Here is a 26,725-nt window from a genome sequence, read left to right as displayed (position 1 = left end):
CATTTGTAAATATTCTAACCCCTAACTCGCATTTTATTTCCTTTATTGCATCTTTGTCATTTTTTTATTTGCATTTTTGTGATTTAATCAAAGATTTTGGACATGAGAGCAAGTGAGGGAGGTATTTTAACATGTTTTGATGTGTAGTGTTTGATCGAGTGTGGGGATAGCAAGTGCCTAGGCTAATTGAGCCTTCATAGTGCACCCACAACAATGAACAAAGGAAAAGAAGAAAGAATGATATGGGAAAAGGAAACCCCATGGGCAGACCTGAGCCCGTGGGAGCTGAAGATGATCCGGGCGTCCCCAGTATCGATCCAGGCATCCCAAAGAAGGATCCGAGCGTCCTGGCCTTAGGACGCGGGTCCTTGGAATGTTTGAAGTGAAGAAATTATCCTGTAATAAAATCTGAGCAGATCATCTCCAGGACGCTCGTCCCATACTTAGAGTCGCTCGTCTTGGCACCAGTCCGTGCGTCCTGGCATGCTTCAAAGTTTATAAAATTTCCTTGTATGGAAATCTGCATGTCCTCAGGAGAATCCGAGCATCCCCAAAGAGAATCCGCTCGAGCTGTGACTGATCCGCGCGTCCTGGCACGGGTTTACAATTTCTGGAAATGCTGTAAGACAATCCGAGCGTCCCGTGCTGAATCTGCGCGTCCCGAGCTACTATTTACCAAAAACACGGGATGACTCCTTCCTTCCCAATTCATTTCTACCTTCCACAAACACAAACACATACCTTTTCTCCCTCAAAACCCGCAACCCCCTCATTCAAAAACACAAATTTCTCAACAAAATTCACCACCATTCAAACAAAACTTTCTCAAAACAAGATTAAATCCATCCTTTATCAACAAAAGACCATCTAAACATCAAATTTCTCACAAATTGAATCAATTTTCTAGGGTTTGAGTACAAATTCGAAAATCCTAAAATTGATTAAGGAATTGATTGGAATTTGAGGAAACAAGGATCATTCAAGCACAATATTTGTTTGTTGATACAAATTTGAGAAGGAGAACACAATGGCAAGGACCAAAGGCGGAAACAAGGCACCCAAGACTCCAAATTTATCAAAGAGACAACAAGCTCTTCTTGCATCTAAGGCTTTGGTAGTGACACAACCAAGGGCGGAAATCGAAGAAATCGCAACTCCTTTTGAGGAAGCTACCACACCTACTCCGGTTATAGAACAATTGCCAAATTTTCCGGAGGTAACTTTCTTAAACGATGCTCATAGGAATGCATTTTTATCCTTACTAGATAGACTATTTGTGGCTACCAAGTTTATATGTTAAGACACTTTGGAAATATTGGGTGTGCTTGAAAGGACTGGAACATTTTTCGAGTCCATGAGGTTGTTAGCCCTCTTTGAAATGGAAGAATTGACCTACCCTTCATTAACCATGGAGTTCGTAAGCTCCTTGAAGGTGTCTAAGGTAGAGACTCGACATTTTGTTGATTTCCGTCTTGAGAACAAGAGTAGAAGCATGACTTTAAATAAGTTTGGTAATGTGTTTGGTCTTTTACAATATCACCATTATGAGAAGAAGCCTTTGAAATATGATGCCGCACCCCTTTGGAAAGCTATTACCGGTCCAAAGTTTGATTCTTTCCGGGAGTGTCATGCTCTATATTTTCATCATCCGTGCATAAGAGTATGGCACAAGTTTGTGGGTAATACCTTGATTGCTAGAAAAGGCAGCAATCACTTCACCGAACTTGATTTTGTCTACCTTGAGTCCTACATGAGTATCAATGGAAAGTTCACCAAAAATTACAACATTCTTCAACTATTGCTTGATCGGTGGCTTGAGATTGATAATGGGAAAGACGAAGCGGCCTTCATTGTAAACGGCGGGTTAGTAACAAGGCTAACTAAGCACTATAACACAAATTTCAACAAAGATAACACCTACAAACCAGTTAAACGGAGCAACCTCTTTGATATGAGCACTATGATCAACAAATTCCATTGGGTCAAGAATGTCAACCTTGACAACAAATTTGAGTGGCTCGTCAAAGAAGCTAAGTCCTTTATCTTGCCTAGCAAGATTTGCCGTCTCTCCGTCCGTAGGCTAAACTACCTATTGCCCGTCTCCAAGGAAGCCGAAGTGATAATGAAGCAACATAGGGAACCAAATGCAAAGCCCTCCTCCTCCTTCATTGTGACTCCACCATACCCCTTTGCCTACCGAGAATTCAAACCGAGTGACCCCAATGTCATGGTAGGCAACGACTATTTGGCCCAACTAATGCAACAAATGCATAAAGAAGCTCATGAAGATCGGGTGAATGCTTACCATGTTCAATATCCTCCCCTCCTACATATAGCTAGGTAAGGACTTCTTGATCCTACATGTCCTTTGCCTAGTTGGGCGGATATGGAGGTATTCTTTCCAAGTGCTTCTCAAGATGCCGAAATGGATAGTCGGGTGGGTAATGAGAAGGAGGTTGTTGTTTATGAAGATAGGGAAGGTAATGATTCATGTCAAGAAGAAGAAGAGTAAGGTTCAAGTTCCAATGATGATGATGGAAATGGTGAAGCCTCCGGATCAATGGAGGTGGATGATGAGGATGACGAAGAAGAGATTGATGATAATGATGAGGATGTCGCCATAAGCGACAATTGAGGATTGACAAGCTATTTGGAGGATGCCACATATGCGGGGTTGATCACTTAGCTTCAACCTATTCTATTGTGAGTTTCCTACACCTCCTTTAGCTTTGTTTATATCTCTTGTTTTAAAAGTTTAATCTTGATCACTTGTTTTGAGTCCTAGCAACATTTAAAGGACTCCCACCTCGGTTCCATTGAGGTGTCTCATTTATTGTTCCCACTTGTACAATCCAAAATGACAATTAGTTTCATGCATTACATCTTTCCCTTGTGCATGAACTCCCTCTTTTTTACACTAGAAATAGTGTCTTGATCGGTTTGAGGAAGTTCAAACACATGGAATGGAGTTAATCTAAATTAGCTCTCCAACCAATAAAATTATGCATCATATAGGATAGATTAGAATGCATCACTTGTATATATGTCATATAGTTTGCATATTAGTGTAGAAATCATTCATTCTCATTTAGCTTACATAATTTCCTATCGTTTTGGCCATAGAGGACTATGCCCATACTAGTGTGGGTATGAGAAATTCTAACTTAACTTCTAAAATCAAAAACGATAAAAACTGAAATTTTTTTGAAAAAATCAAAAACATGTTGCTTCATTTCACATAAACAAAAACCATGAATATTTGAAAAATTAAAAAATCCAAAAACATGTCCTTTCCTTTGTAGTGTAGAATTGTATATTGTGTATATACTTGTGTTTGTTTATCCTCTTATCACATTGGATCGACTACGCCACATGCGAGGCATGAGGAATATGAAGACCGCATGGTATGATCTTTTCAATTTCCTTTTTCCTCTCTATGTTAATGACTATGTGGCTTTATTTTGATTGATACGATACAAACCAATGTGCTCTTAGGAGTTGCATGTAGTTTATATGGCATACTAGTTGATAGAAGCATATGCATTAGGTTGTATAAATGTTAGTTGCTTCATGGCATGTAGTTTCATTTTAGGAAAAATTTTGTGAAAACATCTATTTGGGAAACATGACAAGTGTATATAAGGCTCTTGTAGATACTTTTTCTTCTTGAGACTTTGCTCATTAGAATACCTCTAAAACACCCTAGAATGTGTCATGTTAGTTTCTCTTGACCCATGGACTAAGGTGTAGTCAAGAGTACTTTGTGATGTGATGAATCCTTGGCTACCGTTTATTCCAAGGTGACACTTGAAACCGTACAACCATCTTCCACATCTATCATATTTTGTCAACAAAAAGGGAATGGGCATAAAAAAAATCAACTTGAGTTCAAGTACCAAAATGAAAATAAAAAAGTTTGCAAATTGCATCAAGGAAAAGAGGAGTACAAAAACAAGAACTCCTATGCTTCAAATATAAGCACCCTCGTTACAAATTAGGGTGACTTTGAAAATGTTCAAAAAATGCAAAAGTTGAAAATTGCCAAACATCAAAGAAATGGCAAAAGAAACTGTTCTCAAAAATGTCAAATGCCACAAGAAATTGGGAGGAATAACAAAACCAAAAGCAAACTCCGTTTACGAAACTCAAAGTACATTGATCCCTTTTTCCATTGAACCCACTTTTGTGCATGGTGGAGAGGGGATGACCCTTATTCATGTCTAGGCAAGAGGAGGAATTCCGTGATCCTACAGTGTTTGTAACATCATAGGGAGTCTACTCTTGATGAAAGCATTTAGCAATTGAGGACAAAGGTACCCTAGCTTGACACAACTTGGAGGTGATTTATTGGTATCCTTCTAGGCTTAGTAATTTGAAGAAACCATATCTATGATGGAGTGTGTACCCTTAGGTTGCTTCCCTTCTAGATAATTTTCACCACTTAGATGAGGAAAGTGGCTATTCTTTTGTAGATGCATCTATTACCTTCTTTTGTGTGCTTAATAATTAGATGTATCGCCATTTTGGCAAGCACCACCTTGCCTTGCAAGAAGGCATCTTACCTCATGGTTGTCTTGTTGTGAGTTGAAGGGGCGGAGTGAGACCAGCTAATTGTCTCATATCGGTTATATTACTAGGCTATTTTAAATAAAGGTCCTAGTTTTAGTCAGCTCTTTACTCGGGACGAGCAAAGTTTCGGTTTTGGGTTGTTTGATGTGACTCATATTTGAGCACATTTAGTCCCGAATTAACCTCGTTCCCATGCTTTCTAGCACATATTTGGGTCATTTATTATCTTTAGTTTCCCATTTTACATATTCTTTGAGGTTTTGTGTCCTTGGTAGGAGAGGATTGCTAACCTTGCATTTATGAGGCGAAATGGAGCAAAATGGGTCGCATCTAATGACCAAGCATCAAAGAGAAGACCGACACTAGAGGCATAAGTAGATAAATAAAGTGAAATGGGCAATGATGAAAAGATCCTTGCATCCCTAACATGATCCTTGCGGATTATTAAGGAGCCAAACAAGGAAACAACTCTTTCGAAGGATCCGAGCGGCCCGAGCAAGATCCAAGCGTACTAAGGTGCCAGGATCCGAGCGAATTGATCCTAGGACGAGTGGATTGAAGAGCTATAATCCGAGCGTCTCCTCCCTGATCCGAGCGGATCTTCTTACAGAACAGCCCAAGCCTCAGCACAGGACGAGCGGGTCATAGTGGGACTAGCAGAGACGATCCGCGCATGTCCCTCGGGAGTTGTATTTCCTCAAGTTTTCCTAGGGTCTTAATAGTCATTTAAGCCCTTAGTAACCCTAATCCTTGTACTTAATTTTAGTATAAATACCCATTTGTACTACCTAGATTATCATCAAGTTATAATCAACTCTTAATAGTAGCTTAATCAATTCTTAATCCTCTCTTAAATTAGTCTTAATTTAGTTGAAATACATTTCTCAACATTAATCACATCTTAATCTTTCATTAATCTCTCAATTGTTCTTCCTTTTATTCGGGTAATTAGAAGATTATTTGGGTTTATATGGAGGATTGACAATATTCCATCAATCATAATGTATTTCTATTATTCTTTGCTTTATTATTTGGATCATCTCCATCGGTATAATTCCTTTTTACCCTTGTTTAATTATTGTTAATCACTTTACTTTATTCATCATGTTTTGCTTTGTTAGTATGATTGACAACCTTATTAGCATGCTAAACTTGATCATGAGTGAGTACTTTCTCTAGCTAGGGTTAATGGGAAATTAGGGGAAACAAACATGGGGATATATCTATGCTTAATCTAATATGTTTTCATAATTAATTTGCTTGCTTGTAATGATTTCAACCTATGCACATGTTATGTTTGCTGAAATGCGAGCTTATGAATCCTTGCATTTTTTAACCATCCCTTATCTTTTCAATGAGGCTTGTAAGATATAAACCAACTCGAGCCTCATTAGACCATGCATAGAGTTGAATAGGAAGAATTAAGTCGACTTGTAGGTGTTGTACAGTCTATACGACTCGGCTCCGGGACCCAAATCTTCCTAGGGATTGTAAGACATACACTAACTCGATCCCATCACAATAATAAGTGCTTGCATCTAATTGAGAACTTGTTTGTATAATCTATTGGAGCTGGTGTCCTCCACAAATTAGTGTGATAACATTTGTAAATCTCTTACAGGTTCACAAGGGTATCCTTCGTATATTTAATCAGTTGATTAACGTTTACCTAATAACGGTTGGCTTGCTAGAAAGTTTGACGTTATTATCATACAGATGGCGGTGATCAACTGGTCCCTAAAAGTCACACCTATAGGACGTATTTGAGAAATGTGGTTATAGAAATATAATTACATTGATGCCCAAAATGACTAAAAAGTTAGTCAATGTGTTGATGAGATAATTATTTAATGAAAATTAAATAATATTAAGTTGAGACGAATTAACTGTCAATTCGTAAACTAAATATAATAAGTTATATTTAATTAAATATATATAAGGTTTGTTTGAAAGAATTAATCTGTTAATTCGTAGTTAAATATAATCAGTTGTATTTAATATCAACAAGTTGAATGTGTCATAGTGGTAATAGTGAGGGTACACAAGCCAAGAGGTCATGGGTTCGATCCTCACTAGATGACAATTTAACACACTTTATATATTTTTGGAAAGACCAAAAAATAAGGAAATTATATTCCTTATTTCGGTCAATGTTAGCCGAAATTAGGAGATATAAATCTTTCCTAATTGATTTCGGATTTCGGTCTATATAAAAAGAAAGGTGGAGAATTATTTCTAACCTAATTCTTTTTCTGACCTAGCCTCCTCTTTCTCATCACAAAAAAACACAAAGACAATAAAATTTTACAGAAATTTTTAGATTGATTTCTAGCATAATCAAAGGGTATATCTTAGATCGTCTTGGGTGCAACTAATAGGAGAATATCAATTTTGATATTGTTCTTAGGCCAATTTTGCAAGGACCCGAGGTTAATTCTAAATCTTTTTACTTATGCTTATGTATTTTATTTTATGACCATAGATCATCTTTATTATATCGTTATAATCCTTCATGTTAAAGGGAAGTATACAGATTATTTCCCACAAGTGGTATCAGAGCTTTGGCTACGATTTTAATTTTGATGATTTTCATAAAATTTGTATGTAAACGATAAGATTTTCGAGAAGAAAAATTAGGGCGATTTTATTTTTTGGATCGAAATTTTTTATGCCGTTTTTGTTGTGCCGTTTTTTTTCTTGTTTGATGATAGTTTTTCCATTCTATTTTTCATATTATAGTTTATAATCAGTTAAAATTATCATATGAAGAATTGGTAGTTTTTGATTTAATGCAGATTAAGTTAATATCAAATGGAATCGTCATGTTTATGATTAAAAGATTGTTTTTGCTATATAGTTTTTGGCATATAAATTAATCATGTTTATTATTTCATATGCTAATCATGTTCTAATAGCAAAGGTAAACAATTGATCATCAAATCTTGTTTTAGGGCATAATTGCCGCAAAAAGAAAAGAAAAAAAAGGTAGGCTGTTTTTTTTAGGGTTTACTAAAAAAAAAAATTTTGTTAATTTTATTTATGGTAAACCGTGAAAAAGAAAAAAAAAACATTAGGAAAGTTTTTTTTTTGCCTTTTGCCGAAAAAAATAGAGAAAATATTTTTTTTTTTGGAAAGTTTTTTTCCCTTGTTTTTCCTATTTACCGAATTAGAATAGGAAAGGAGTTGTTTTTTTTTGTTTTTTTTCAGCCGTGTCAAATAAAAAAAAAATAGACTTTTCGTTTTTTTTTTTGGCCGAGTAAAATTTAGAGAATTGGATTTTATTTTTCTTTATTTTGGCCAATTAGTTATTGTGAATCGGTTCACAATTTAATGATACCGAGTTATTTTAAAGCAGTTTAAAATTTTTGACGGATAAAATTCATATTACAAGTATAATATGGATTAAGTATGAAATTAATGTGATTAAATTGCGGAATTGTCACTTAATTCAATTTAAATAGGTGGTTTGGATAAATTAATTAACATAATTTATTTATTGTATTATGTATGTTTAATTTATTTTTAGTTGATGCTTTTAATAATGTTGAATGAATCGAATGAATGAATTTTATTTACGTATTTAATTTTGCAATCGGTTGTAATTTGTAATACTTAGTGTGGCCTTAGTCAATTATGTTTTTGTAATGAAGGAAACATAATTTTTATGTAATTATGAGATCTCGAATCTCCTTTATTTTAGTTTTGGGTTTTTGAAATTAGAATGTAATTAATAGGTCAATTATGTAATTTTATTTATTGTAATTTCAAAGAAGACTAAAGATGAAGATTCAAGCTCACTCCCGCTACATGGATCAAGATGGAACATCAAGACAAGCTTCTCGGGTCCAAGGATGGATTCCAAACTTGTATTTATTGTTCATTTTGATAGGATAGGCCACACTAGGACTTTTACTGTTTTTTAACGTTTTTCATTTTATTGCTTTTCATTCACATGCTAGTAATTGCATCATATTCCGCCTAAAACCAAACCACCTACTACTAATATGCATGAAAATGGACTCATATAGGTTGTATGTTAGTTTTCATGGACATGCAGATGTCACAGTCTTTAAGCCATCACCTTAGTTTAAATCATTCACGCATGCTAGATTATAGTTCACTTAAAATGAATTAAAAATTTGATGGGATCTTCCTCTAAAACGGAAATTGAGATTAGTCTTTATAAGGGCAAACATCTATGAGTCCCTTCTTCGTCGGTAGGCCTAATATGACCCCTTCTACGTTGGGTAAGTAGTTGTGTTGACTTAGTTTACCTCAACATCATAGTCCGAAGAGTTTCTCGTGATTATGATGGACTATAGATAGAATTTACATAAATTTATCGACCAAGAATTCTAACGGTAGAATTAGCTAAAAGGTTAGCTTATCAATTTACAGAGAATTGAGTCTTGGGGTCATTTATATAATTCTTGAGGGAGGTCAATCGTATAAATGTCTTTGAGTCTTCGCGTTATGACATTAGTTCATTAGACTTAAAATAAAAACGATGCATGCTTATTATTTTATTCTTCTTTCGCAGTGTAGAACACGCTTATTATCAATAATACTGTTACAACAAATGGCTGGAAATAACGCAATCCCAATGCCTAGTGCCACACTAGATCGTTCGTCCTGGCTTAAAATGTTCATGGACCAAATGAATCAGTCCACTCGACTGAAGAATGATGGGTCAAATTTTGCGGACCGGGAGGCGGCACTACGGAATGCTGCCACTGCTGACGGTAAGCTCAGGTATTTAACTGAGCCAATACCAGTCAACCCAGGCCCAAATGCAGGAGCCAACGAGTCACTCGCTTATAGTGATTTCGTTATGGAAGCGGGTGCGATAAAGAACGTACTCATCTTTGCAATGGAAACATATTTGCAGAGACACTTCATTGCCCAAGGTGCAAACAAGATTTTCACCACGCTCACTAATGAGTTCTCAAAGGCACCGAGAATCATCACATATGAGCATACCTGTCGCTTCTTTGATGCGAAACTCCAGAAGGGCCAACCGGTTAGCCCACACATTCTTCACATGATTGAGAATGTCGAGAAACTGGAGTCACTGAATTGTAGAATCAGTGAGAGCATTGTCATTGACCGAATGCTTCATTCTCTTCACGATGGTTTTGCCCTTTTCAGGGCGAACTACTACATGAATGACTTGAAAAAGAGTCCTCATGAGCTACACTCCCTTCTCGTACAGACCGAGAAGGATATGAAATTGAGTGGGAGCATGAAGCAGGATGTTCTCACGATTCACAACAAGAATAAAGGTAAGGGCAAGGCTCATGGCGACCTAGCTGTAGGTAAGTCAAAGTTTAAGAAGCCAGGAAACGGTAAGAGTGCGCCCAGTGAGACTAGTGGCTCACAGGGCAAGACAAAGAGCAAGGGCGGTGACATAGAGTGCCACCATTGTTACAAGACTGGACATTGGAGGAGGAACTGTCCCGTCTACCGTGAGGACATCAAAGCAGGCCGTGTCGCTCCTGTTGGTATGTCATCTTATATTCATATGATTGAGATTAACCATACAAGATTCGGAACTTGGGTACTAGATACTGGTTGTGGTTCTCATCTGTGTAATCATTTGCAGGGCCTAAAGAACATCATACCTCTCGAAAAAGGTGATGTGGACTGCGAGTCGGAATGGAGCACGAGTAGTCTGCCTCGAAGGAACATATGTAATCCAACTCCCTAGTGGTTTTGAGTTATCATTAAATAACTGTTACTATGTACCCAGTTTATCTAAGAACATTATTTCTGTTTCCGTACTTGCTAAAGACGGTTTTACATTTTCAATAAAGGATAATAGTTGTATTTTCTCTTTTAATGAAATGATTTATGGCAAAGCAGTTTCCATGAATGGAATTTATATCTTAGATCAAACCACGGAAGTATTACACATGAATAATAAGAAATTAAAGGTTGGTGACAAAGATCAAACCTATCTATGGCATTGTCGAATGGGACACATAAATGAGAAACGCGTAAAGAAACTCGTCGATAATGGGACTATTCCCTCATTCGGATTTTCTGCATATGGCACGTGTGAATCATGTCTCATTGGCAAGATGACTCGAATTTCCTTCAAAGGTGTTGGAATGCGCGCTAGTGACCTATTAGGACTCATACATAGAGACGTATGTGGACCTATGTCAATTACCGCTAGAGATGGCTATAGATATTTTATCACTTTCACGGACGATTTGAGTAGATACGGATATGTCTACTTAATGAAGCATAAAAGTGAGTCCTTTGAGACATTCAAGGAATACCAGAATAGGGAACAGAACCAACTGGGTAGAAAGATTAAAGCACTCCGTTCAGATCGGGGTGGCGAATATCTTTCAAATGAGTTTGATCAACACCTGAAAGACTCTGGAATCGCTCTACAGTTAACTCCACCTGGAACACCTCAATTAAATGGTGTGTCCGAACGGAGAAATCGAACCTTACTTGATATGGTTCGATCCATGATGAGTCACACAAAGAGTGCCCGAATCATTATGGGGTTATGCTCTTTTGTCGGCCGCTCTTATACTTAACGGAAGTCCGTCTAAAGTCATCGACAAGACTCCATATGAAATGTGGAAGGGAACGGTCCCTAACTTGTCCTTTATTCGGGTTTGGGGTGCGAGGCTTATGTCAAGTGGAGACACGAGGATAAGCTCGGCCCGCGATCGGTCAAGACATACTTTATAGGTTATCCAAAAGGAACATTTGATCATTACTTCTATTCGCCAACCGAACATCGAGTATTTGTTGCGGCTAGTGCGACGTTCTTAGAGAAAGAATTTCTCGAGAACAAGTCGAGTAATAGAACCTTCGAGCTGTCGGAGATTCCATAACCAACAACCGAGGAACAGATGGAGGAATCTGTACCTCCAACTGATGATACGGTTAATATTCCTGAGGAACCTAGGAGGTCGGGTAGAGACTCTCATCCTCCGGACAGATACATTGGTATGGTCGAGGAGAATGATGTTTTACTTCTAGAAAGTAATGAACCCGCAACCTATAAAGGTGTTATGGCCTGTTCCGACTCAAAGCTATGGCTCGAAGCCATGCAATCCGAGATGGACTCCGTGTATGAGAATAACGTATGGGATATAGTTGATTTACCTAATAAGGTAAAACCTCTACAGTGCAAATGGCTTTACAAAATAAAGCGTTCTGTAGACGCGCAACCAGATATCTATAAGGCACGACTTGTGGCAAAAGGTTTCACTCAAGTGCAAGGATTGCATTATGATGAGATTTTTGCACCTGTAGTCATGCTACGTTCCATTCGGATAATCTTAGCGATTGCCGCATTTCATGATTATGAGATTTGGCAAATGGATGTGAAAACCGCCTTCTTAAACGGTTATTTGGAGGAAGAGCTGTACATGGTGCAACCCGAAGGTTTCATAGATCCTAAACATCCTAAGAAAGTATGCAAGCTTAAGCGTTCCATTTATGGACTTAAGCAAGCTTCTCGGAGTTGGAATCATCGTTTCGACCAAGTGATAAAAGAGTATGGTTTCACTCGATCTGTCGAAGAACCATGCTTATATATCAAGTCGAGTGGGAGCAAGATTGTATTCTTGATATTGTATGTCGATGACATACTCTTGATTGGGAATGACATTCCTCTCCTTTCTTCGGTTAAAGAATGGTTGAAGAACCATTTCCAGATGAAAGATCTGGGTGAGGCACAGCGTATTTTAGAAATCCGTATCTACCGAGATAGATTACGACGGACGTTATCACTTAGTCAGGAGTCTTATCTAGATAAGGTTCTTGAGAGGTTCAGCATGACCAACTCCAAGAAGGGGAACCTTCCTATGACGACTGGGATGCAGTTGAGCAAGTCTCAGTCACCCACGACGCCTGAAGGTATTGAGCGCATGAGTCGTGTTCCTTATGCTTCTGCAATAGGATCGATCATGTATGCCATGATATGCACACGTCCAGACGTGGCATATGCATTGAGTATGACGAGTCGGTACCAAAATACTCCAGGTGAAACACACTGGATAGTAGTCAAAAATATCCTCAAGTACCTACGGAGGACTAAGGATTGGGTATTTTCTTATGGAGGCGATAATAAGCTATGCGCAACCGGTTACGCAGATGCTAGCTTCCAAACGGATCGAGACGATTCAAAATCTCAGTCGGGGTTCGTCTTCACTCTTAATGGTGCTACGGTCAGCTGGAAGAGTTCCAAACAGAGTGTTGTAGCAGATTCTACTACTGAATCCGAGTACTATGCCGCTTCGGAGGCAGCAAAGGAAGCGATATGGATGCGTCAATTCTTACAAGGGCTTTCGGTAGTTCCTAGTTCGAATGACCCGATCACCATCTATTGTGACAATAGAGGTGCCATCTTCCAGGCTAAGGAGCCAAAGTCTAGCAACAAATCTAGACATGTACTACGGAAGGCTCACCTGATCCGTGATTATGTGGAGCAAGAAGAGATAGTGATTGACAAGATTGCGACGGATGATAACATCGCAGATCCTCTCACCAAACCGTTGAATTATGATAGGCATGTAGGGCATGTTAATTCCATGGGAATTAAACATGTTCCTAAGTTGTAGTACTTGATTATGGATTTGATACATTATCTTTTTCATATATTATTTATAACTTCATCGTTTTATATATATAATATTTTTTTTTTCATGTGGATTGTACTGACAACATTGAACGCCACAAAGTGAACTGAATTACATTATATTTGTTTTTTTCCGTAATCGCCAATGTGAGCTGATAACTCCGGCTATTATATTGTGCAGTCGATTGATGGTCGGTTCAACGAGCCATAAGTTAAACGGTTGACTAATCGATCACAGATACGAGATTATGACGATACCTCGTAGGACAATTTTTATTTGTGACAACGTAATGGAGTCCTAAATGTTCTATAACATTCGGTGCCAGGTCGTGGATAGGACATCTATTGTGTACCTAGAGTCGATTCTTTTGACTATCAACTGTCTCTTGAGATTAAGGCAGTTTTTAGGTGACTTTGGTTTCTTTCTCACGGTCTACCGTAACTGGGGCTAAGTAGATTTTTTCTGGGTCATTTCATACCGTGCTTACAATCTGCAAGATTTGAGTTGAGGAAAATATCCAACCTTTATCAGGTATAGTTATTTCTCAGGCCCACTCGAGGAGTTGTAACTGAAATGCATGGCCATGCTCGAATGTTGATTCGTTTATCAGTTAAGTTACTCTCTAGTCGGGAAAACCACTCTTAATACTGATCGCTTGAAAAATACGACCTTTGTGAATTCGGATTTGCAAATTGTTTTACATTGAGTGGGAGAAATTTTAAAGGATATGAGAATCGGTTATCGCACATACACTTATGAAGACAAGTGGGAGTTTGTTGGAGCTGGTGTCCTCCAGAAATTAGTGTGATAACATTTGTAAATCTCTTACAGGTTCATAAGGGTATACTTCGTATATTTAATCAGTTGATTAACGTTTACCTAATAACGGTTGGCTTGCTATAAAGTTTGACGTTATTATCATACAGATGGCGGTGATCAACTGGTCCCTAAAGGTCACACCTATAGGACGTATTTGAGAAATGTGGTTATAGAAATATAATTACATTGATGCCCAAAATGACTAAAAAGTTAGTCAATGTGTTGATGAGATAATTATTTAATGAAAATTAAATAATATTAAGTTGAGACGAATTAACTGTCAATTAGTAAATTAAATATAATAAGTTATATTTAATTAAATATATATATATAAGGTTTGTTTGAAAGAATTAATCTCTTAATTCGTAGTTAAATATAATCAGTTGTATTTAATATCAACAAGTTGAATGTGTCATAGTGGTAATAGTGAGGGTACACAAGCCAAGAGGTCATGGGTTCGATCCTCACTAGATGACAATTTAACACACTTTATATATTTTTGGAAAGACCAAAAAATAAGGAAATTCTATTCCTTATTTCGGTCAATGTTAGCCGAAATTAGGAGATATAAATCTTTCCTAATTGATTTCGGATTTCGGTCTATATAAAAAGAAAGGTGGAGAATTATTTCTAACCTAATTCTTTTTCTGACCTAGCCTCCTCTTTCTCATCACAAAAAAAACACAAAGACAATAAAATTTTACAGAAAATTTTAGATTGATTTCTAGCATAATCAAAGGGTATATCTTAGATCGTCTTGGGTGCAACTAATAGGCGAATATCAATTTTGATATTGTTCTTAGGCCAATTTTGCAAGGACCCGAGGTTAATTCTAAATCTTTTTACTTATACTTATGTATTTTATTTTATGACCATAGATCATCTTTATTATATCGTTATAATCCTTCATGTTAAAGGGAAGTATACAGATTATTTCCCACATAATCTACTCCCATGAATCCCCAATGAACCCATGACACCCAAGTGCCTTTAATCAAGTGTTTGCAAACCCCTTTATTTGCTTTACTTTGTTTTCATTAATTTACATTCATCTTGTTGATTAGTTCAGACTACATCTCATCTCAACCCAATTTGTGACACCCTTAGACATAGCTACTTACAATTGAAAATCCTACATCAATACCCGTCCCTTGGGATCCGACCTTTACTTACCTCTTTCCTAAGAGTAGTTTGTGAAGTTATAAATATCATTTTGGTTGGTAGCTTTTGACGACGAGTTTTAACCGAGCCACTACGTCTAGCATGTTCGACGTCAGATTTATTATGGGTATTGGACTTCCTCGGACGACCACGACATGTTTCTGCATTTTCAGGTTCTTCAATAACCTCGTACTCAGGATACAGCTTACTAAATAGTGTCTCAATAACATCTCTTTGGACTAAATGGTGAGAATTTTAAACTTTATTGAAAAATTCCTCCATGACATCATTATGGCTAAAACGACGATGACTGGATTCCGTGTAAGCTAACCTTGACCAGAAAACGTGTATATCAGTTAGATGATTTTTTCTACCTTTCTCGACCGCCCCATGTAACTGACAATAACACAACAACTTATGAGTGGTCCATATTATGCAACCACAATAGTCCTCCTAGTAATAACCCAGATCACTCCCATGATTATTCCACTTGCATTGCTTCTATGGCGGTCGCCGAAACTCTTCCACTCAACATTGACAATATATTCCCATAATACAAGTTACTGACAACTGTTTGGGTTATAGAATCTTCCAATGTCTTTCTAATCTCGATATGTTGCCCGTGCATCATAACATAAGCCTGTTTTCACATATTTTCAAGAGTAAGTCCAGCTGATCCTAACCACATCTTCAATTAAGCATGCACAGACTCAATTCTAGACGTAGTTGTGTTACCAAAATGAAGCACCAAATTAGTAAAACATTTGGCAAACATATGGATATTATGCCACCATGTCAACTGAAGATAAGTGATAAGTGGAGGATGACTACAATATTTCCTTTTCAGCTCATTCCACTTCAACTGACATTCATCAAACGTTTTAGCTTCAATAACTTTTTTCCAAGCACCATGTGCTACCGCTTTTCCAAAATTACCATTCTTTTCCATGTTTGTTTCTTTGGCCTCAACTGCATTGTAAATGTGAAATAGGCATAGAAAATGATGGGAAGTGTGAATTTTGAGAGTTGGTGCAGCAATTAGACCACGCTCGTGATCAATGACAATGACTGTTAGCTTCACATCGGGTACCAACAATCATTCGAGCCTTCTCAGAACCCAAGTATACCCTTCAGTAGTCTCCCACTTAATTAACGTGTAACCAATTGAAAAACTTTTTCCAACAGGTGTAACGCCAACACATTGAACCAATATAAGGTCGTACTTGTTCGTCTTGTATGTAGAGTCAATTAGAACAACATTGTAATACTACACATTTCTTGTCGTACAATACTAGGTTGAGTAGGCTACACTCGACCGTGTACGTCTATTGGTTGTACTGTCAGGCTTCTGACATAGTTGCACTCGACCGAGTATGTGGGGTACTCGGTCGAGTATGGTTGTGTACTTAGCCAAGTGTCCGGTTCGTTACGGGTTTATCGCTCGTGTTTGATTAAAATTATTAGAGGATATATAAACTGTTCGTCAGACTATAAAACACTTTTATGTAAACCTAATTACATTTCAAAATCCCTCTAATCATCTTCATCAAATCCTGAGCAAAGGTTGATCAATTGTGGGTTTCCGGATCTCTCTTTCCGTGTCAATCGCGTTAGTAAGTCTCTAGTCTCTTTAATCAGTTTATTGTTTAGGTTATGCAAACCCTAGATTAGGTTAATTGGGGCAAGTAGTAATGGGCGTATACTACATCGATTAATGAAGGGTAGTTAGTAATTATTATGTGATAATTGATTGTAGGTGACGGATTCTTAAACGTCGTTGTTGATGGCTAGTGTTCGCAAGAGGATTTGCTATAAAGGTAAGGTTTCCCTGCTCAGTTGCCTGTATAATTGGTTATAAATGGTTGTGTGATTATTATTGTGGATTGTTTATACATTGTTGATTTGGAGGTTGTGAAATAAGGTAGGGCTAGCTTCCCTACACAGTACGACTATACCGTTGTTGTATTGATTGATATTGTGGTCGATTATTTGTGATTATTATAATATCGTATATGTGATTGATAGAGGTATTGGTTGGATATTGTGAGCCATGTTAGGAGATGGTTTCATCCCCACGTTTGCCCCTTGTGGCTCCCGTCACAAGGGGGATGTGCACATTAATGATATGGGTTCGCTCGTTGCGATGAGCGGGGATTAGGTTGTAAGGCTGCGGTCCCCACTAGCGGTGTGAGTTACCTGTTACGATGGGTAATCTGGCAGGGCTACACACCTTGGTGTGCAGTCAGTTACTGATACTTGGAGTTTGGAGGATTGTATGGTTATAGATTGTTTTGATTGATTTTGTTTGGTCGCTTTATTTATAATTGGTTATGCAGTTGACTAACCCCATTTTGTTGTTTTCAAAACTGTGGTGATCCATTCGGGGATGGTGAGTAGTTGGTTTAGCACGTGATGGCTTTTAACTTAGCTCGCGGGATTGGACAGGGCAGAAATGACATACTTTATAGTTTTAGCTTCCACTGAATTGTTGTCGATACATTTACTTTCATTTATTTTGGAGGTTGTATTTACTTTAAAGTTATTTAGTAAAACTTGTTTCATTATGGTAACTGTGATGCTTTCTACCTTGGGAAACTGAGATGGTAGCACCTCGATATGCTAAGGTTGTCGTTGGTAAGGCCCTTTGGTATATGTGGGGGGGGGGGGGGGGGTTACGAACATCGGGCCACACTTTAAACATCTCCACTCCCCCAGGATGAGCAAACCAAACATGTGTAAGAGCTTTTGTTTCCCCCTCCACCATGAATTTACTGAGATAATTAGCTTCACTTGCTAGATGTAACATATATTACACACTGCTTCTCCCATCCCTATCCTTTGCACGGAATCGGGCATTTTCATTGTAAATTTGTTTAAAAAATGGAGCCGGCTGATAAGGAAACCTAAGCGTAAATGCATGTCTAACCATCCCCGGTTTCACATGAGACTGTCGCTGCTGCTTTATAAATTCTTTCTGTTCATCGGTTAACTTTGCTCTACGTCTATTACCTTCAAGAAACTTTCCAAACTTATGATTATGAAACCCGCAGTTAGGAACTTTTTCCCACTCACATGAACTTCTATTTATCACCCTTATTGCAAATAGACACTCAAATCTCTTTGTTTTTTTACTTTCTTTGCGGTTTCTCGGGATCCTTCGCATGACTTTTGTAAGGTCCATAACGCTCATGTGACCCAATTTTATACGGAGGACTTTTTTACATGTGATACTTATATTTTACCAAATGAAACTCTAACCCATAAGCAACTTCATTAATATGATGAAATGCTTCTTCGAAAGTGTGAAAGATATAATCAAATACAAATTTATCACTATAAGCAATACCGTATCCTTGAGATTCTTCAGCATTTTCCTAAATTTATAACATTTACGCAAATATTTAAAAAAAAAAGGGACCAAACATGTGAAAAACATGAATATGCCTGGGCCTAAACGTGTGAAAAACACGAAAATACCTGGGTTATTCGTGTGGATCACACAAAATTTCCTAGGCTAACTCGTGTAGATTACACGTCTGGGCCTGGGCTCATTCGTGTAATCCACACGAATTGGCCTGGTCTGTTTCGTGTGATTTACACGAATAGGCCTAGGCTTAGACGTGTTTTTCGCACGTTTCGCCTGGGCAAGGTCATATATCTGACCCGAATTCATATTTTTAGCATGTCTACATAAAAAAAGACGTGATTTGAAAATTTAAGATACTCGATTAATACCTTATTTTCAGCTTCTCCGTCTTCATTTCCGTGTTACCCGTATTGTTATCATCGTAACCAAATCCGCTTCCCTCGCCTTTATCATAACTATATATAAAACTCATTGCAATGTCGATAATGTTGTTCGACATTCCAATCATTTTTGAATTGATTTCCGTCGTAATTGTACGAATTTTCATTAGTATACGATTCACACATGTATCGGAAAAATGGGTTATCGTCACCCATTTCTTATTTATCGATAAAAAAATGTTGGGAATATTTTTTAGAGAGAGAAGGGCAAAGTTGTCAAGTTGAAAATGAACTTAGGGGCGAAATGAATAAAATAAGGATGTAATTTAGCAATTTTGATGTAAATTGGCAATCAAAGGAGTAATGTATTTAGTTTATGGTACTAAAATAAGTGCATTGTATAAAAACCCTTTATTTACCGCTAAAAAATAAAAAAAAAAAGTGATAAAAAAAAGTGATGTATGAATTTTTCCCTATCATTATCGCCAGACCATATGTCACTTTCATATGTAGGTCCATAAAGTTATCAACTTAAGAAACTTAAGGCATTCAAAATCAGAAATAATGTTGCCAAAAAAAAAAAAAAAAAAAAAAATTAGAAATAAGATTACACCTTCTTGTCACACTACATAATACTATCACAAAATCTCATTTATGACGGCACGTATCCGTCACTTTGGAGTGACGGATACCATTTTCTCTAACGAATGCCCCAAATAGAGGAGAGAGGGAAACACATGGAGATGCCCTCACCTTATCCACCTATTCGTTTTGTGAGTGATATTACCCGGTCACTATATGTAAAGGACAACAAAAGATTATCGACACAATTATTTCCTACAAATTAAAGTAATCAACTTTACCATTTAAATCATTTGTATCATCACTAGTTATTCCAAAAATAATTAGTATACCCTCTTTGTACTAGATCCGGTTCAGCATAATAACCTTACAACCATATAGCAGTCTTAAACAAGAAGTTGCATTATTTAGGGTGTCTCAAATCGATCCAAATTTGCTTAAACACCTTAATGATAACATCATGATATTCATCCGAATTAAGTGAGAGATAACAAGCTAGCAACTCTTCTAAATCCTTTGCAGCCGTTAGATTATTTTGCAAAATCATCTCAACCATTGATTCCTTAAAGTCTCTTTGAGGATTAAATGATGATTTCACTACTGCAAAACTCTCTGATATGCTCCTCTTCTTCTTCGAACTCGTGCTTCTTCTACCAACACTTTTATTCCCATTTTGCCCTTGCTTCCTCCCTATTATTTTCGGAGAATTGACCTTCAGTCTCACCCCTCCTGGGGAGCCAACTGTCATTCTCCTCACCGGTTTTTGCTTATCGTTAATAATAATGGTGTTTTTGGGTTTTGTTTCTATTTTGGTAATAATAGGTGGAAGTTGGATATCAAATTTGTTATCGACATCAATAACGATGTCGAAATGCTCTGACTCATGAGTCAGAGCATTTTTGAGGGTCCTCTGCTTATAACAATCTTTTGCTTTGAATTTAAGCAGAGCATCCTCAAGAAATAAACCGACGTTATTTGGGGAATTTATAACGTCGGTTTCTGTAGCTGGAGGGGGAGAAGGAGGAGAACGGGATTCAGAGCGATACGACTGAAAAGTAGTCAAAGATTGGCTGCTACAAGTGGAGATGGAACTGCTCCTTCTACTTGATTTTCTTAATTTTGTGGATGACTTTGTCTTTCTAGGAGGAGATTTTAGTATTAGCACTTCCTTTGGTAGGTTAGTAGTTAGTTCTCTAGTTATGTGGTATGATTTTCTTGATTGGCCTTGAGGTTCGGATGGCCGTAGAAGGGGTGGTTTGACGGTGAATATAGGTGGAGAAGACTGCGGTGCTGGTGATGGTGGTGCTGGTGATGGTGATGGTGATGGTGATGGGAGATGGTGCATCTTAAGCATAGAAGAGGTTTTGTTCATTTCTTTGAGTTTGTAAAACCATGCATTTGGGATCATATCACTTAGTTTGAATTTTCTAATGCCCATAATTTGTATATCTTTCTTTTAGGAGTTGAGTATAGTAGAGACTACAGAACAATGTGTTGTGTGTGGTAGTGGGAAAATTGGGGTAGAATTTAGAAGAAGAAGGTTGGGTTTGAAATTAAATATAGGGAGGGGAGAGTATATTTTAGGGGTCCACAATTGTTGAAAAAAGTGGCTAAATCAAATAGGAGTAGCCGTAGGAGATGTGGGTGCATGTTTTTGGTTGTGCATGGTAAACTACTGTTAAATAAATTCAACTGTTGATGTTTTATTTCTGATTTTATTAGAGCAAATCTAATAGTAAGTTAGTTGCAACTAATTTACCTTTGTCATAGCATATTTTAAACTATAATTATTTTGAGCTATCAAACTGTCAGAATGGTTTAGCTTAGCATTTATACTAGCTTGAATAATAGAAAATGCCCAATTAAATTGCTATTGGTTGTTTTTTTCTTCTGAGGTTATTTAAGCTAATAGCTTAATGACGCTAGATGCTTAAACTAAGCAAGCTTACATGGCCAACTCCAATGGTATAGCAACTAGCTTGCAATTTCTAAAAATTACAAACAAGTCCCTAAGCTATACCATTGCACTTGCTCTTAAGCAACTAGATTAACTTTTTACCTTTATGTTCACGTTTCTGTTACAGGACTGGCCAACGTGGCTTGACAAGGTACTCATTCAAAAATAGTGGAGAAAAAAATGATACTCGCTCCTATTTTTAAGTTATTTATTTACCTTTATTTTTAGCACAAAAAATAAAAGGGGGCCATTTGAGAACAGTGTTATTACATGATAAGTGTTGAATAATGAAATTAGATGCACAAATAACCTATTAAAGGCATGTCTAATATAAAAAGGTAAACTTAAAACTTTGAAATTTTCAAACTTCAGCGAGAATAAAATAAATGTACTAGCATGTATTCCCTCTGTCTCGATTATTTGTTATCTACTTAGTTTGATATAAAGACCAAGGAAATTAGAATAAAAAAATTGAAAAAATAAAGGTTTTATCACATGTCCAGTTTCCCATATTACATATCTACTTAATCACTTGTGTTAACCTTAACAAAAATAGAAATAGATAACAATGGAGTGAAATCCCAATTAGAATAAAAAGAGAGAGAAATAATGATAAAATAAAGGCTTTATCACATGTCAACATTCGCATATTACATGTCCACTTGTGTTAACCTTACAAAAAAATAGAAACAGATAACAATTTAGTGAAACACCCAATACAAAATAATCCGTCTCATTATAGACGGATATTATCCGTCTAAAGCAATAGATAGATCGTGGCGCTCTCACAAAATGCAAGTGGGAGGGCAAGTGAGGGGTCAATTTCCCACCCACACACAATCCACTCTCATTTTGTGAGAGAGACACTATCCGTCTACAGCTTTAGACGGATAATGTCCGTCTAAAGTTAAAATTTGTGATACAAAAATAGATAACAATTGAATGGGATGGAGGGAGTACTAGTACAACCCAAATTGAGTTTGATCAGATTATTTTTTTATTTTTCTCAAAAAAATATTAATCGTTCGTCAAAGATGCCATGAATGTCTATTCCTCAAATATCTCGACTCCTCGAGTCATCATAAACCAACATCATGTTATAATGCATTTTCCAACAACATATGAGACTCACAAAGATCCTCAAATACCAACACGAAATGCAATACGACTGACACAAAGCAAGCAAGGACAAATGAGCAACTAACAAATATGCATATTATCGAAACCGAGTAGGATAAACCTACCTTTTAGCAAATCTTCATAAACACCCCATCTACCAAGGAGCCTTAACAAGACCTTTGTAACAACCCGAATTATAAAACAAAGGGGAAAACATTCTATAAAGTAAATATCAGAGTACAATACTGATAAAAGGGTCAAGGTGGTGGAAACACCTGACCAATCCGGTTCGCTACTAAAACCAAAACAAACTAATACATTATTCAAAGGTTCTTAAAACATAAAACAAACTCCTATTTTATTATTCATCTCGCCGCACAGTACTTCCCTAGCAAGATATCATCCAAAACAACAATCATTTGAACAACTTGGGAATGGGGGTCGACAATCAGTCGGGAGTAACTAGATGCTCTCCCAGTCATGTTTACAAAAATTGAATATAATCAACAATCATTAATAATTGAAAGGCATAAACAGTAAACATGTGAGATCATCTACACTCATGAAACCCAACACAAAATTACCAAGACTTCGTCAACCTTAGACGGATGCAATCATGCAAACTCAAACCATATGCAACCACTAGACCATGTACACTTATAAACAACGTAGCACACGACCCAAGACAACTTAAGTCACAATGCTAGCATCAAAGCATAGCGATTACGGTAACACACAATCCACAGCAACAGAAAGCACAAAGCTAGCAATCAAGTGTAGCTAATAGAGCGAACGCCCGTTAGAGCGTATAACCATTGCCTCTAACTTGCCGGAGCGTATAACCACTGCCTCTAGCTGATGGAGCGTATAACCACGGCCTCCATCGGTACTATGTATATCGTATAACCACTGCCTATATGTCTAAGACCTGGCCAGACACTCGGTGCAAACCGAACGACACTCGGGAAACATAGCGTATAACCACTGCCTCTACTACCCCCCCCCCCCCCCCCCGAGCATAGACCAAACAAATCCCGCATCAACGGGTGACGTTAGTTCATTTCGATAGTATATAACTGATACCACCGTCATCTATTCAGACTAGCAAACCACAAATGCACAGTATAACTGACTGTACTAATATACGTGAACAACATAACGACTCAACTCATAAGATAGTATAACTGACTATCCCACTTATCACATGAACAAGAGTAACTAAAGATATATGCAAACACAATGTAATTAAATAACTGAACACAACACAACATGTGACCAAGTATCAACCAGACAATGTTATAGTATTCCAGCTATAACTTTAACATTAACCATTCAATGTTATAGTACCCCAATTATAACTTCAACAATATCCTTACCTTGTAACTCAACGTTATATTAGCTCAGCTATAACATTGACTTCATTAGCCCAATGTTACATTAGCATTAGCTATAACATCGACATGTGACTTAAGTTATAATAGCCTAGCTATAACATTGAGCTATAATCTCAAAGTTATACGGCTCCACCTATAACTTTATCACAACCTCAGAGTTGTACCAACCGAGCTATAACATTAAGCCATAATCTCAAGGTTATACTAGTTTAGCTATAACTCTAGGCCTTCACATATACCACCACCAAGACGCCACTAGGGTTTCCATTGGGAACCCTAGCCGCACGACCAAACACCCAAAACAGAGTATAGGTAAGATACAATATGTAATTTAAACAATAAAACACATACGTAAACACATAAACACAATTAAACATGATAATAAACAATCAAACACGTACCAATTACACAAATCAATTATCAAATCATGTAAATTACATCAATTGGCATAAACACAATTAATGAAAAATACCTAGTTACCTTTTTAGCAATTAATGATGCAAAATAAGAATGAAAACTCCATGAAAGACACGACCATCAAATACTTGTCTCCAACACGTGTCAATATCCCCAAAATTGTCTTTAAGGACACACGAACCCATGTGCAAGAAGTCGTTCATGCAGATCCTCTTTTAAAACGTCAAAGTAAAGACATCTCCTCCTTTACCCATTAAAATAAGAGACCCAAAACGTAGGTCTAAAGGTCCGTACAAATAATCTCCATTAAAATATTGGGGGATAAATATGTGTAGATACCTCATTTCTGCACCTCTCGCAAACCACCCGGTGATGATTGGGCCGCATGTTTGCTATGCGGAACGATTTGTGACAGTTCGTAAGTTTATCGTCAAGTGATTGCTCAAATACTAATGTCTACCTCTTAGTTCTCATCTACGTACCGATACGGTCGTTTTGACAGTAATTAGAGTACATTTGGATTCCGGGCCTAAAACCGTCTTCATTTTCTGATAACCGTTAAATCCCGAGTCAGAATGTTCTGGAATGTTCCGGATATTTCTATTCCATATTTTATAAATATTTCACAATCTTTATCCTTTGGTAAACAATTTCCCGTAATATTCACATAAAATATTAAGGAAAACCAAATTATTCCGTCCTTCCATAACTTAAACACAGAAATCTTTCTTCCGCAGGAGGAAATCACTTGGGAACAGACGCAGGCAGTCTTTGCCTCTCTTCCAAGAGACGCAGTGGCTGTTGCGCCTCTTCCCAGGTCCTTTTCTGCGTAATTTTCGTATCTTTTTCATATCTTTCCGAGATTCACTTCCAAAGACTCTCCGAAACCCTAACTCCTTCACGTGATTAGTATAAATAGGAGCCTTCGCTCCTCATATTTCTCACGCGAGTGTCCGCCATTCTCTTCTCCCTTTGCATTCTAGACCTTTGTTCTTACTTTTTGGCGTCTACGTGCTTGAACTTTCGACCACGTAAGCTCGAATCCTTCTGAGTACCAGCCTCGTTTGCATGACCGACCAATTTGACCAACTCCATAATAATCAACTTAATTAATCTATTCGTTTTCCTCTTACGAGGGCACTTTCTTTACATTCGCGTCGAGCATCACTAATCGATATCTTAGTCCTTCTCGTTTCGTCAAACATGTAAGTCTGAGGGTGTAAATCCTTCTTTATTTATTGTTATTTACTTTTTGTATCATTAATGTAAGGTTTATGTCGAAAATACCTCTTAAAACCGATTTCTAAAACCGTGTTTAAAAACCTCTTTTTATGGATTTCCAGAAGATAAACCGTCAAGAAAGGACGCAGCAACTGCCGCGCCTCTTCGAAGGAGCGCAATTCCTGCTGCGCCTCTTCATGAGGCTGCCGCAGTTCCTGCTTCCTTTCTTCTTCCTTCGTCCTCTGTAATTCGTCCGTCTTTTGTTTATTTTTATTTGTTTTCTTTAATTCTTTGTCACACAATCACATGATAATCTCACATGTATATTATTATTCATCATTCACATGTTTTATTCATCTATAAATTCGACTTAAATCCCTTATAATTTCATATTTGCGGGTTTTCGTCATAAAATTCAATCCTGTTGTAGGAATTCGATTTGTTCATATTGAGTTTCTGGAATTCGACCTTTGATATATTATTCGTCATTAATTTGTCATCAATTTATCATGTTTAGTTTAATTAGTTCACCCATGTCATTAATCAATCGTTCTTTCATGTAAATAATTCGTCTTTATTCCGTCTCATACATGTTTATTGCTTTCGTGACCATCAATCACATGTAATTAACCTGATAATCACTTCCATCCGAGTTAATATCATAATTCATCCTTAAAATCATCAATTAACATTAACGATTTGCAGTTCCGGCTTCACAGCCAGAACTCACCCTTGGAACAGACGCAGCAACTGCTGCGCCTCTTCCAAAGGGCGCAGCTCTGCTGCGCCTCTTCCAGGATGATTTCTATCTCTGAACTCCGTTATTGCCTTGACTTAGTTTAACTAGTTTATGTATTAATTAACTATTAACCGTATTATCGCCTAATTCCTGTTCGTTAATTCTTTTATTCTTTCCTTCTCAAATTATCCGTTTTAAAGGTATTTTCGACATAAATCAATAAATCCAATGTAATTATTGTAATTTTCATTACTGTAATTTATAATTATTGTATTTCTTTTATTGCTTATAGGTTTTCACATGTAATTGAACATTAAACCCTACTTCGACCCAATTGTTTGCTAATTACGTGTTAACCGACTTAGCCTAATTCTCACATGTTAGGATTAAA

At 37.1% G+C, this 26,725-nt stretch overlaps 1 protein-coding gene across 1 annotated transcript; it reads right to left on the bottom strand.

Annotated features, from left to right (window-relative positions):
- Positions 1-19,763: 19,763 nt before the first annotated feature.
- LOC141637211 (transcription repressor OFP1-like) lies at positions 19,764-21,182 on the bottom strand. Its single transcript, XM_074446775.1, has one exon. It carries the CDS (start codon positions 20,923-20,925, stop codon positions 19,891-19,893), a length of 1,035 nt encoding a protein of 344 aa, XP_074302876.1. The 5' UTR covers positions 20,926-21,182; the 3' UTR covers positions 19,764-19,890.
- Between the last annotated feature and the right edge of the window lie 5,543 nt (positions 21,183-26,725).

This window comes from Silene latifolia, unplaced genomic scaffold, assembly GCF_048544455.1.
Source record: "Silene latifolia isolate original U9 population unplaced genomic scaffold, ASM4854445v1 chrun_scaffold_16, whole genome shotgun sequence".
In the NCBI taxonomy this organism is placed as follows: Eukaryota; Viridiplantae; Streptophyta; class Magnoliopsida; order Caryophyllales; family Caryophyllaceae; genus Silene; species Silene latifolia.
The sequence above is the reverse complement of the archived record's forward strand: the minus strand, read 5'-3'. Positions and strand labels throughout refer to the sequence as shown.